This window comes from Littorina saxatilis, linkage group LG3, assembly GCF_037325665.1.
Source record: "Littorina saxatilis isolate snail1 linkage group LG3, US_GU_Lsax_2.0, whole genome shotgun sequence".
In the NCBI taxonomy this organism is placed as follows: domain Eukaryota; kingdom Metazoa; phylum Mollusca; class Gastropoda; order Littorinimorpha; family Littorinidae; genus Littorina; species Littorina saxatilis.
The window spans coordinates 24,167,314-24,179,289 of record NC_090247.1 but is presented as its reverse complement, the minus strand read 5'-3'; the positions used below and the strand labels follow the sequence as shown (position 1 = coordinate 24,179,289).

Sequence of the window (11,976 nt, the reverse complement as noted above, 5' to 3'; positions counted from 1 at the left end):
CTTGCATTCTCCCAGTAAGGTAATATATTGTACTACGTTGCAAGCCCAGTAAGGTAATATTTTGTACTACGTTGCAAGCCTCTGGAGCAATTTTTTGATTAGTGCTTTTGTGAACAAGAAACAATTGACAAGTGGCTCTATCCCACCTCCCCCCCTTTCCCCGTCGCGATATAACCTTCGTGGTTGAAAACGTTAAACACCAAATAAAGAAAAGAAAGACATTTTCAAACAGCTTTTCACTTTTTGTGATCAGGTACAATATTAACACTTTTTTTTAAATTAGTTGATAAGATAGCATGCATCATTCTCAATTCTGATAAGGCTTGCCATAGTCAGCTGAACGTTGCGCAAAATTTAAATATAAAAATACCCCCCGCGGGTTAGGGGGAAGAATTTACCCGATGCTCCCCAGCATGTTGTAAGAGGCGACTAACGGATTCTGTTTCTCCTTTTACCCTTGTTAAGTGTTTCTTGTATAGAATATAGTCAATTTTTGTAAAGATTTTAGTCAAGCAGTATGTAAGAAATGTTAAGTCCTTTGTACTGGAAACTTGCATTCTCCCAGTAAGGTAATATATTGTACTACGTTGCAAGCCCCTGGAGCAAATTTTTGATTAGTGCTTTTGTGAACAAGAAACAATTGACAAGTGGCTCTATCCCATCTCCCCCCTTTCCCCGTCGCGATATAACCTTGAATGGTTGAAAACGACGTTAAACACCAAAGAAAGAAAGAAATATAAAAATGTAAGTGAACATTCTAAATGTTAGACTAACTTATTGTCTTGTACAGAATAACAACTGTGTGAATGGTGCTATACTGAATGAAAGAGTGTGACATGAAGTTCTTGTACATCATTGTAAAGAGTGTGAAGGACGTTTTAGTTTAGATGTCAAGCGCTTAGAGCAAGCTTTTTTAACGAAAGTTTTTGATTTAGCGCTATATAAATGTTCTTATTATTATTATTATTATCCCTAGAGTATCTCAGTCCAAACTCTGTGGATGGGGATGTTCAGGGGATATGTACAGTTCCTTCAATTTTAACATAACCTTTTGTGTCATTGTGGAACAAATGTTCACAATTTGATATACACCTAAGAGACAAAAGTGCAACATTCATAGCTTTTGCTCGGCACTTGGGTTTGAAACTGATGATGCTGCCAAAACCAACACTGTTGGTGCTGCTGCTTTGATATTTGAGCCACCATCAAATGTTAATTCTCTGGTATATGCCGTTGAGAAATTTGGTATGGTGCTCAGTACATAACTTGAGTAGATTTTTTGTGCAATTTATTTAGAAATTGGAGTATTTCATGATGTCAGTTGAAAAAAAAGTATTTCTTGATGACAGTTGAATAAATTGTCTTTTTTATTATTATATCTCATGGTCTTTTATTCCATTATTATGTATGTATGTAAGTCTCTCTCTCTCTCTCTCTCTCTCTCTCTCTCTCTCTCTCTCTCTCTCTCTCTCTTTGTATGCATGTTATTATGTGTGTTAATTAACTTACTTTTTAATGTTTGAATTATTGGGACCCCACATACATCAGAAATTCCACATATTCTAACAGAATCACAAGACACTGTAGGATGCACTGTACATTCAACGTTAGGCTGCACTATACATTCAACCTTAGGCTGCACTGTACATTCTACCTTAGGCTTCACTGTACATTCAACCTTAGGCTGCACTGTACATTCAACCTTAGGCTGCACTGTACATTCAACCTAAGGCTGCACTGTACATTCTACCTTAGGCTGTACTATACATTCAACCTTGGGCTGTACTATACATTCAACCTTAGGCTGCACTGTACATTCAACCTTAGGCTGCACTGTACATTCAACCTTAGGCTTCACTGTACATTCTACCTTTGGCTGCACTGTACATTCAACCTTAGGCTGCACTGTACATTCAACCTTAGGCTTCACTGTACATTCAACCTTAGGCTTCACTGTACATTCAACCTTAGGCTTCACTGTACATTTAACCTTAGGCTGCACTGTACATTCAACCTTAGGCTGCACTATACATTCAACCTTAGGCTTCACTGTACATTCAACTGCTGCACTGTACATTCAACCTTAGGCTTCACTGTACATTCAACCTTAGGCTGCACTGTACATTCAACCTTAGGCTTCACTGTACATTCAACCTTAGGCTGCACTATACATTCAACCTTAGGCTTCACTGTACATTCAACCTTAGGCTGCACTGTACATTCAACCTTGGGCTTCACTGTACATTCAACCTTGGGCTTCACTGTACATTCAACCTTAGGCTGCACTCTACATTCAACCTTAGGCTTCACTGTACATTCAACCTTAGGCTGCACTGTACATTCAACCTTAGGCTTCACTATACATTTAACCTTAGGCTTCACTGTACATTCAACCTTAGGCTGCACTGTACATTCAACCTTAGGCTGCACTGTACATTCAACCTTAGGCTGCGTTGTACATTCAACCTTAGGCTGCACTGTACATTCAACCTTAGGCTGCACTGTACATTCAACCTTAGGCTGCACTGTACATTCAACCTAGGCTCTAACACGGAGCGTAACCTTATTCCAAGATCCAAATCAAGTAACCAGTCACAGTGAGGTGACCTGTCACATTTAAAGTCGCCGTGGTGTTGGCAAAAATTAAGTAGCTATTCACATTCCGGTAGCCTGTCATAATTTAAGTAACATGTCACAAAAAAGGTTCAGTAGCCTGTCACACAATAAGTAGCCGATCACACACTAAGTCACCTGTCAAATGTGACAGGCTACCTTAATGCCATTTAGGTAGCCAAACTGTTGACAAAAAAGGTACACCTCCACCACCACCACCACCACCACCACCATGCAGTTTCCGTATGGCGAAAGCGGTGATATTGATGAACGGGAAGAAGAAGAAGATTGGTTGGTTGGTTTTTGGGGTTTAATGTCTCTTCAGCAGATGCTAGCTGCTATTCGAGACCGATGCAGTTATTTTCTTTTCCCTTCATATGGCAAGTTCTACGTTTCAGACTATTTACATTCAAATCTATCACTGTAAAAGAAGGTTCTAAAAATTAATAATTTTCACTTCTGGTACTTTAAATCTTGTAAAAAATCTTGATCTCTTTTAAAAAGTTAAAAATCTTGTCCGGGGGAACATCCCGGAAGAAGAAGAAGAAGAAACGGCGCAACACGGGATGAAAGAAAGGATGTCAGCATCATCGACGTTGTATTTCAACGCAGAACAACATCAAGCTCTAATCGATACTCTCAATCGTGGGGGGAAAAACAACACCATTGCCTTCGCATTAAACTTATATTTAATTTTTCTTTTTAGGACAAGACTTTGTAAGATATCACATTCTTCACATTTCTACAGTTAAAATTACCTCTCAACGCGCAATTTCTTACATGTTTTATATTTTACACGCAGAAAAGGAACTTTCGACCCAAAAAAGAAAGAAACCCGAGCCTACAACTCCTCCAGCCAGCCAGCCAAATCTTCAAAAAACAAAGGTAAGGCAGCGTTGAAGAATAATATGTGTGTGGTTGATGTAAAGGAAATACATTTTTAGCCCCGGTCCCACTATTACAAATATTTTGATAAACAGGCAATGTTAATACAGCGCCACAGGCTATGTTAATACAGCACCACAGGCTATGTTAACAGAGCACCACAGGCTATGTTAATACAGCACCACAGGCTATGTTGATACAGCACCACAGGCTATGTTCATACAGCACCACAGGCTATGTTGATTCAGCACCACAGGCTATGTTGATACAGCACCACAGGCTGTTTGTTTGTTTGTTTGTTTGCCAAGTCAGGCAGAAATAAGACAGCAAGAGGATAGTACCACCGTGATGGCGGAACTCAAGACAAAGAACCAGCGCAAAATGGAGTATACCATTAATAAATTTTAAAAAATGAGTGAGGATGCAGGAGAAACTCAACGAAAAATCCTCAAGAGGATGAGGAAAAGGGACAGACTGTATTCATACAGCACCACAGGCTATGTACATACAGCACCACAGGCTATGTACATACAGCACCACAGGCTATGTACATACAGCACCACAGGCTATGTACATACAGCACCACAGGCTATGTACATACAGCACCACAGGCCATGTACATACAGCACCACAGGCCATGTTAATACAGCACCACAGGCTATGTTCATACAGCACCACAGGCTATGTACATACAGCACCACAGGCTATGTACATACAGCACCACAGGCTATGTACATACAGCACCACAGACTGTGTTCATACAGCACCACAGGCCATGTTAATACAGCACCACAGGCCATGTTAATACAGCACCACAGGCCATGTTAATACAGCACCACAGACCATGTTAATACAGCACCACAGGTTATGTTAATACAGCACCACAGGCTATGTTAATACAGCACCACAGGCTATGTTGATTTGGCGTCGGGCCTTTTTGGACTGACCACACAAGGCGAAATAAACACTTTAAACCCATATCAATAAAATGTATTGGTATGAAACAAAATTAGAGAAGGGGCAGGAGGCACAACTTTAGCTTATGAATAGTTATGTACAGAAGACTAATGAGAAGGTACAACAACTATTTCAAGCCCTAGCCGACAATCACAAATATATTAAAGATGTTAGCACGTATTTCAGACAACGCATGGACAATCTAGGTAAATAGGAATTAGAAGTCGCACGGGTTTTGATTTCCTTGATTCAAAAGTCACGTTATTTCTCTGACTTCGAACACCAATTAGATGTCTTTTTACAAGGAATTCACCATTTAGGTCAATGTAGGCTCTCTCCCTTGTTAGTTCCCGAATACATGTTAAAGCGAGCCCTTTCAAAAATTGAAAATACCCTTCGCCGACGTCATCCGGACTTTCATGTGATTAACCACCACCCAGCTTATTACTACCAGCAGCAGTCGGTGATGTACTTGTATCACCAGTTAGAGTTGACAGCTTTGATGAATTAGCGAGGATGTACAAGTTATATAAACTGTATGCATGTATCTAAAAGTCAATTCTCCAAGAACTCTCTGACGACTCTCTTCGAAGTCACTGCTCTACTCTATACGAGATAGACTATACCATTGAGCCAAGTAAAATGCTCTAAGAATCATTGTTGTGGGTCTCTTTCTGACGTTGCCGGTGACCAGAATTAAAAAAAGATGGCAGAGCACCCATAAAAACAGTGAAAATCAGCGAGAAACGAGAGGCCGTTATTTCGATCACACCATGGACGGATGAAACCACACTACAGAGCATCGCCGTTGTTCCCAGTCCAACGACGGCGGACCCCATGACGCAGGCCGAGCAGGAGAGGCTGTGCCAGATTGTGGCACAGGCCCGCATAGATCTAGGCTGAATAGATGGAGGATATCCTATAACCAGGGAGCAGACCATAGAGAATTAGATTAGAATAAGTTAAGTCGGTGGGTTTTTTTTTATTTTATTTTTTTATATAATCAGCATAGACGACGGAGCTGTCTTGAGAGTAGTCAAAACTTGACTCATTGTAAAAAGCAAATCCACCAATCACCATCTCACATGGTTTAGTCATGTTCAATATTTGGTAAAAACGGACAGAAACTTTGCTCAAATTATTCACGCAAGTCACGTGAGTTCTCGAACTGGTTTTGTTTGGGGGGTATATAATATGGTTCAGTCGAGGGGGTATTTTACAGTGCTCCAAACAGACTGAGAAGTGAAACGCAAAGAAGGCAAGAAGTATGCAGTTTTCAAGTCCACTCCAGTCGCAAGTCTTCAACTTAAAAAGGTACAACGCAAGATTTTAATAAGGTTATTTGTCTGTAATAGTATTGAAAGAAAATCCGTGTCGTTTTTTTTTTTGAGAGATAAATATTTGATGCTACTTATAAGATAATCCGTTTGAGGAAAAAAAAAGCCCCCCCCCCCCTCTATTTGTAAAAGGCAATAGCGGACATATAAGGACAACACTCCATTATTTTAGGAAAGGGAAGGAGCACCATGGAGCCCATTGTTATTAGAAATTACATATACGTAAAGTCGGAGGTCGACGGCAAGACAATTATAGAAAAATTGAACAGAGACACGGCTGGTGACAATCGGCAATACGACCCTGCTAGTTCAGAGAATAACCATCTGAGTATGTGCCGGATCCCGGATTCAGAGTACGTCGGTTTACCGGTAAAACAATTAACGGGACTACTGGGAAAGTTTACCGTCCCGTTCAAAACAAAACTTCTTGGTAAAGGGGATGAACGTTTCGTTTCGCTAAAGTCCGAATATCACTGTGACCTTCTCATCAAACTCTGTTTAAAAAAAACTCAAAAGATGCGCCAACCTTTTTAGACGCAGCAAAACGCAAATTTATTCGCATGCTGGCAGGGCACCCATCTTGCCCGTTGATGTCAGCCAAGGAGTTTTTTCTGAAACGAAAAATCCTCAAGAGGATGAGGAAAAGGGACAGACTGTATTCATACAGCACCACAGGCTATGTACATACAGCACCACAGGCTATGTACATACAGCACCACAGGCTATGTACATACAGCACCACAGGCTATGTACATACAGCACCACAGGCTATGTACATACAGCACCACAGGCCATGTACATACAGCACCACAGGCTATGTACATATAGCACCACAGGCCATGTTAATACAGCACCACAGGCTATGTTCATACAGCACCACAGGCTATGTTCATACAGCACCACAGGCACCAAAAGCAAAGAGTAAAAAGTAAGTATTCACAAATAAGACAGTGATTAACTTCTTTGCGATTAGCTGGGCGTTAAGCAAATGTCAAATAAATAAATAAGATTATCTGCTTTCCGGGTCCAACAGAGTTTATTGACCACATTCAGGATAGAGCCACAAGTTATTTATCAAGGTAAATAGTACAGAATTAAACGCAAACAAGGACCACACAGTTAATGTCTGGGAAGCAGAGAGTGAACACCTGAAAGAACATCTGTAAACACGTATGATATTCCTATTTCCATCTTTTTTTCTCAGATCACGGAAGCCCGTCTGCCCAGTGTGTGAAGTCACGAGAAACAAGATGAAGGTCCATCTCATGACCAAGCACGCATACCCAGAACACAGAGCGAAGCGGTGGTGGGTGGAAAAACCATGTGCAGACCCTGAGGTGAGAAAAGTGTGGGTGTGTGTCCGTGTCTGTGTGTTGTAAACATATGAACTTCATTCGGAAAATTAACAATGTAGTTTTGATATTTCTAACCAACAGTTTCTAATCTTGTGTGTACAGAACAGGAGAAGGCCGTGCCCGATATGCAATGAGACCCTCCACCTCCCTTCCCACCTTCAGAAGTTTCATAACCTTCACCCTCAAAGTGACGCCTACCACCAAGCGTTGGGGCTGATTGGTTGGTTTTTGGGGTTTAATGGCGTTGGGGCTGAAGAAGAAAGAGGTGACCAGCAAGCAAGGTCCTGTGGCGTGTCCACTCCTTGAGGCTTACCAAACCTTCAAGTGTGGAAGTTCAAGGAAGGAGGCGACACTGCATCAGTACCGGACGTATGCCGGTACCCTCATCGCAAAACTGGCTCCAAAAGGAACCGAAGCCATGCTGACGGTAAGTACCTAACCCTAACCCCCTTTTTATTTTTTTTTTTACAAAGGCAGAGTGATCAAGTGGATGATTGTGGCCACTCAAGCAGATAGTGTTGATGATGCCTATTGACTTAAGTGCAGTGTTCCACATGTATAGAGGGTTTGCGCTTGTTTCATTATGAACTTACAAAGTATACCATTCTGAAATGTACATTATATTTTGTGTTACTGTGTAGGTCACTGAACAAAACCCCAGCCCGGCGTTGAAGGTGCTTCACGACACTCGGGCCTTCTTCGTCGCGAACAGACTAACAGCAAGCACAAAGTGCAACTATGTCAGAGCTCTTGTGGTACGGGATTGTCCTTTTTTATTTATTTTTGGTGTGGTGCATGTGTGAGAGCAAGCGAGAGAGAGAGAGAGAGAGAGAGAGAGAGAGAGAGAGAGAGAGAGAGAGAGAGAGAGAGAGAGAGAGAGAGAGAGAGAGAGAGAGAGAGAGAGAGAGAGAGAGAGAGTTTGTGCATGCATGTGATAGCCTCAGTTGGCAATCATTAGGGTTTCTTAATCTTCACTTTTTGCAATGCTTTATTTCGAGTGTCTTTGGAGTCACTTTTGTTGTTTTTGACATGACAAGTAACTTGTACTTGTGTGCATGTGTTTGTGTAGGACTTCTTCAAGTTCACACAGGCAAATCCGCCGCAACACTGGGCACCAGCAAGGGAACAGGCGCTGCGGTCGGTTTTGTTTAATCTGAAGCAAGAGAAGTAAGTAATGATTTTGCTGTCTCTTGATGACACTTAGTAACAAAAAAAACCATATCTGTTTGGGCAACATGGACAAATAAAAAGCAGGGTCGGTTGAGTTACCGTAAAGAAAACTATTTTCTTATTTTACCTAGTAATGATTTTGCTGTCTCTTGATGACACTTAATGTTCAGCTCCATCAGTACAGTGAAATTGTCACAACACCTTGAAACAAGTCAGCGATGTAACGAGATTAACAATCCAAGTTTGACTGCAAAGTACAGCAAGGAAAGTGTAAAATACATACATTTTAATACATGGATTGGCCAATTTCATGTTCATATTCTGCCTTACACTGACCATGCACCATTACATATGCCAAAACTTGCACTTGCTTTTGGTTTACGGTATTTGTCAGAGTTATTTATCTTCATTGCATGTCTTTGTGCAGAGACGGATTCGAGAAAGAGAAGAAGAGGGCCTCAAGGAAAGCCAAGGCCACCCTCCGCCAACGCCTGCCCACCCAAAAGATCAACGCCAACATCTTCAGGGCTGAGTTGGACTGCATCCTGGGGAAGCCACCCTCTCACTTCCAGAAGGGGAAAGACGGCGTGAGGGCGAGAAACCTCTGCATTGGCCTCCTCACAGCCTCCAACATGAGTAGGGGAATGGAGCTGCGGAGCCTCACCATGGTTGACCTACGCTCCGCGCTCACCATGCCGGATTACCCGGACATCATTCAATTTTTCGTAAGTTTATAATTGGGTAAAAATTAAATCACACGATATGTTTGAAACAGTATTATACATTACTTATAAGCACAGTACATGACACTAATAACACACTCCAAATATTATATGAATGAATCTGAAAACTGACAAAGCAATGAATTGATTAAAATGCCATGCAATTCAACAGCTTCTTTTCTCAGGACATTCATAGATGGTGAAAATGATAACCCTAACCCTTTTTGTTATGATTTACCTAAGATCTGAAATGTGTGTTGCTTCAGACTGACCACCACAAGAATCAGGACTTGGGGCCGAAAGAGCTGTTCCTGCCCAAGAAAGATTTCGAAAGGATTAGAAAGTAAGCAGAATATCAATTCTCAATAATATACTTATCTCTAGATTTCTCAGTTCATTTCCTTGTTTGTATGTACAAAGGCAGGCTGGTGTTAAACAATGATAAAGTTTGCTCTCTTAACGTTTGTAACCCTGGCCTGTGGGGGTCACATTATGCTCTCCAGGAAAAAAATATTAATGAAACTTTATGAAAATAAATGACATCAAAAAACGAACTCTACCAAGACACTTATTCAGTTTTGTTGTTGTTATTACAGGTTCACCATGTTGATTCGTCCTGTGATGCTGAAGGACCCCCTGCAGGATAAGGACGCACAGGTGTTTGTCACCGAAAATGGAAGCCCCATCCGTTCCAAAGTGATGTCAACCATAATCAAGGACACATTTGGAGGGGTCAACGCGACCATGTTCAGAAAACTGGTTACATCAGAAGTAAGTAAACTTGTGTATTGGATTGTATTGCATTGACAAATTAATGTTGACATTCTGTGCAATGTATTTTTCTTTGACATGATTTATCAATTACTGACTTACAAAATGCTCCTTCTGTCTGCATTGCTGTGTCATTGTAGCATGGTTAACTGGTCGTAACAACTTACGGTTAGGTTATGAGTAATCTCCCCGTGACCCTAGTCAAGTAACTTTAGCCTAGACCGTAAACCATGCTTCATTGAGCATGATTAGAAAGTTCAGCCTGTACATGTTTGTGATTTTGCTGTGCAGTTTGCCGATGCATCTGAAGCCTCCCGCCACAACCTGGCTGAGCTTGCAGGCCACACCACTGCAACACAAAGCTCCTATTACACGCCTGGCAGGACTTCCAACCAGCGATGCCAGGCCATGCTTGAGGTGGCGGACAAGGTGACGGGCGGCCAAGAAGAGGTTTGTTTGGCTGCTCAAGCTATTATGTTTTTATTGCACAAGTTGGTTCATAGTTATGCGGAGCTGGCTGGACACACCGCTCACACACAGAGCACATACTACACCCCTGGACGCACTTCAACACAAAGATGCCAGGCGATGATGGAGGTGTCCAGAAAAGTCACCGGCGGCCCCGAGGAGGAGGTTTGTTTGGCTGCCTAAGCTATTATGTAATGTTGCACAAGGTGGTTCATAGTTATGTACAGAATATGAAAAAAAGCTAATGTTATGACCATCCTTTGCTTCATAAAAATCATTGTTGACATGTTTTGTTTTGTTTGCTTGTTGTTTGTTGCTTGGTTACTTGGATGGTTGGTTGCTTGGTTGGTTGGTTGGTTGGTTGGTTTGTTTTGATATTGCCAATATGGGAGAAGGAATTTTTGTTACATTCCATAACGTTTAATGATATGCCTTTTCCAAGGAAGTGTGTTGCTTGACCGTATGAGTTTCTAAACCGCCAGAAATTGTTGATGTGTTTCAGCCAAGACCTACCACACGCCCGACCGGTCGGCGGCCGACAGCAACCATCACAAGACCTCCCCTAACTCCACCTGCACCCACATGTACATCGGGACCCTCACCAACATCTCCGGCACCTGACTCACCAACATCTCCGCCATCTGTCTCACCAACATCTCCGCCATCTGACTCACCAACATCTCCGCCACCTTCCACCCTAACATCTTCGCCACCTGCATCACCAACATTTCCGCCACCTGCCTCACCTGCGCCTGAGTCTCAACCTGACTCGGATTCCCCACTATGTGCCACCGTTCCCCTCTCTGCTGCTGATGTGGCAACTTTTGGGGCCTCTTGGTTTAAACACAATACTAAGAGGTTACCCGAAAGTGAAGTTCCAAAGGAAACACAGCATCGGAGAGGGCTGCGGTGGTCGCCCGAAGACCACGAAGTACTTTTTAAGTACTTCGGGTGCTGGAGGGGGAAAGAAAATGTGGTGGGGTTAACCTGCCGTCAAATTGGCGAGGTTATCACACACTTCAGAGTGAAGTTCTCCCAACCGTTCTCCCTGCAGCAGATCCGGGAAAAGTTAAAAGGGTGGAACCCGAAGAAGATGTAGTGGGAAGGGTTGGGAGAATTACACTCTGAAGTCTCTAACTACATGATTTAGGCTTACTTTCTGCCTCCCAAACCTACAGAATGTCGGAGAGTTTTCTTGTTTTCTTGAGTGCTCCTTGTTTTCTTTTTTTTTCTTTTTTTTTCAATTCAATTCAATTCTTTATTTACGAAGATGGTGAATTAAGCATATGAACACTTTTTTTCAGTTCAGTCTTCCTTGTGTGTATGTATGTGTGTGTGTTTGTGTGTGTGTATTGAGATAATTTTTATGTGGTTTTTCAAAATTTTTGTATGTCACCAAATATTTTGCAAATTCCAAGGGGCTGTTGGCCTTAATGAATAAATTGTTTGACTTTGAATATGACTTTGACTCTCTCTCTCTATCTCTCTCTCTATCTCTATCTCTCTCTCTCTCTATCTCTCTCTCTCTCCCTCCCTCTCTATAGGGGGCTCAGTGGCCGAGTGGACTAGAGCGTGGCACTGCGATGCTAGGTCCGAGGTTCGAGTCCCCGTGGTGGCAGGGTGAATAATTTGATTATTATTCAGAGTCAACTTCAGTGAGACTTCTCTTGCGCCTGTCGCCACCGTGTGCATCGCATG

General features: G+C 42.1%; 2 protein-coding genes across 2 annotated transcripts; both read left to right on the top strand.

Annotated features, from left to right (window-relative positions):
* Positions 1-6,910: 6,910 nt before the first annotated feature.
* LOC138960889 (uncharacterized) lies at positions 6,911-9,484 on the top strand. The gene is made up of 6 exons (XM_070332524.1): positions 6,911-7,129; positions 7,250-7,574; positions 7,789-7,902; positions 8,217-8,314; positions 8,745-9,042; positions 9,306-9,484. The coding sequence occupies exons 2-6, from the start codon at positions 7,386-7,388 to the stop codon at positions 9,384-9,386; spliced, it is 780 nt and encodes a 259-aa protein (XP_070188625.1). The 5' UTR covers positions 6,911-7,129; positions 7,250-7,385; the 3' UTR covers positions 9,387-9,484.
* An 88-nt stretch (positions 9,485-9,572) lies between these two features.
* Positions 9,573-11,377, top strand: LOC138961142 (mucin-2-like). The gene is made up of 3 exons (XM_070332739.1): positions 9,573-9,810; positions 10,102-10,260; positions 10,781-11,377. The coding sequence occupies exons 1-3, from the start codon at positions 9,643-9,645 to the stop codon at positions 11,375-11,377; spliced, it is 924 nt and encodes a 307-aa protein (XP_070188840.1). The 5' UTR covers positions 9,573-9,642.
* Positions 11,378-11,976: the final 599 nt, after the last annotated feature.

Coding starts and splice junctions, on each gene's coding strand:
- LOC138960889 (XM_070332524.1), top strand. CDS start 7,386: ATGGCGTTGGGGCTGAAGAAGAAAGAGGTGACCAGCAAGCAAGGTCCT. Junction 7,903..8,216: donor ACTATGTCAGAGCTCTTGTG/GTACGGGATTGT, acceptor GTGTTTGTGTAG/GACTTCTTCAAGTTCACACA. Junction 9,043..9,305: donor CGGACATCATTCAATTTTTC/GTAAGTTTATAA, acceptor GTGTTGCTTCAG/ACTGACCACCACAAGAATCA.
- LOC138961142 (XM_070332739.1), top strand. CDS start 9,643: ATGTTGATTCGTCCTGTGATGCTGAAGGACCCCCTGCAGGATAAGGAC. Junction 9,811..10,101: donor GAAAACTGGTTACATCAGAA/GTAAGTAAACTT, acceptor TTTGCTGTGCAG/TTTGCCGATGCATCTGAAGC. Junction 10,261..10,780: donor TGACGGGCGGCCAAGAAGAG/GTTTGTTTGGCT, acceptor GATGTGTTTCAG/CCAAGACCTACCACACGCCC.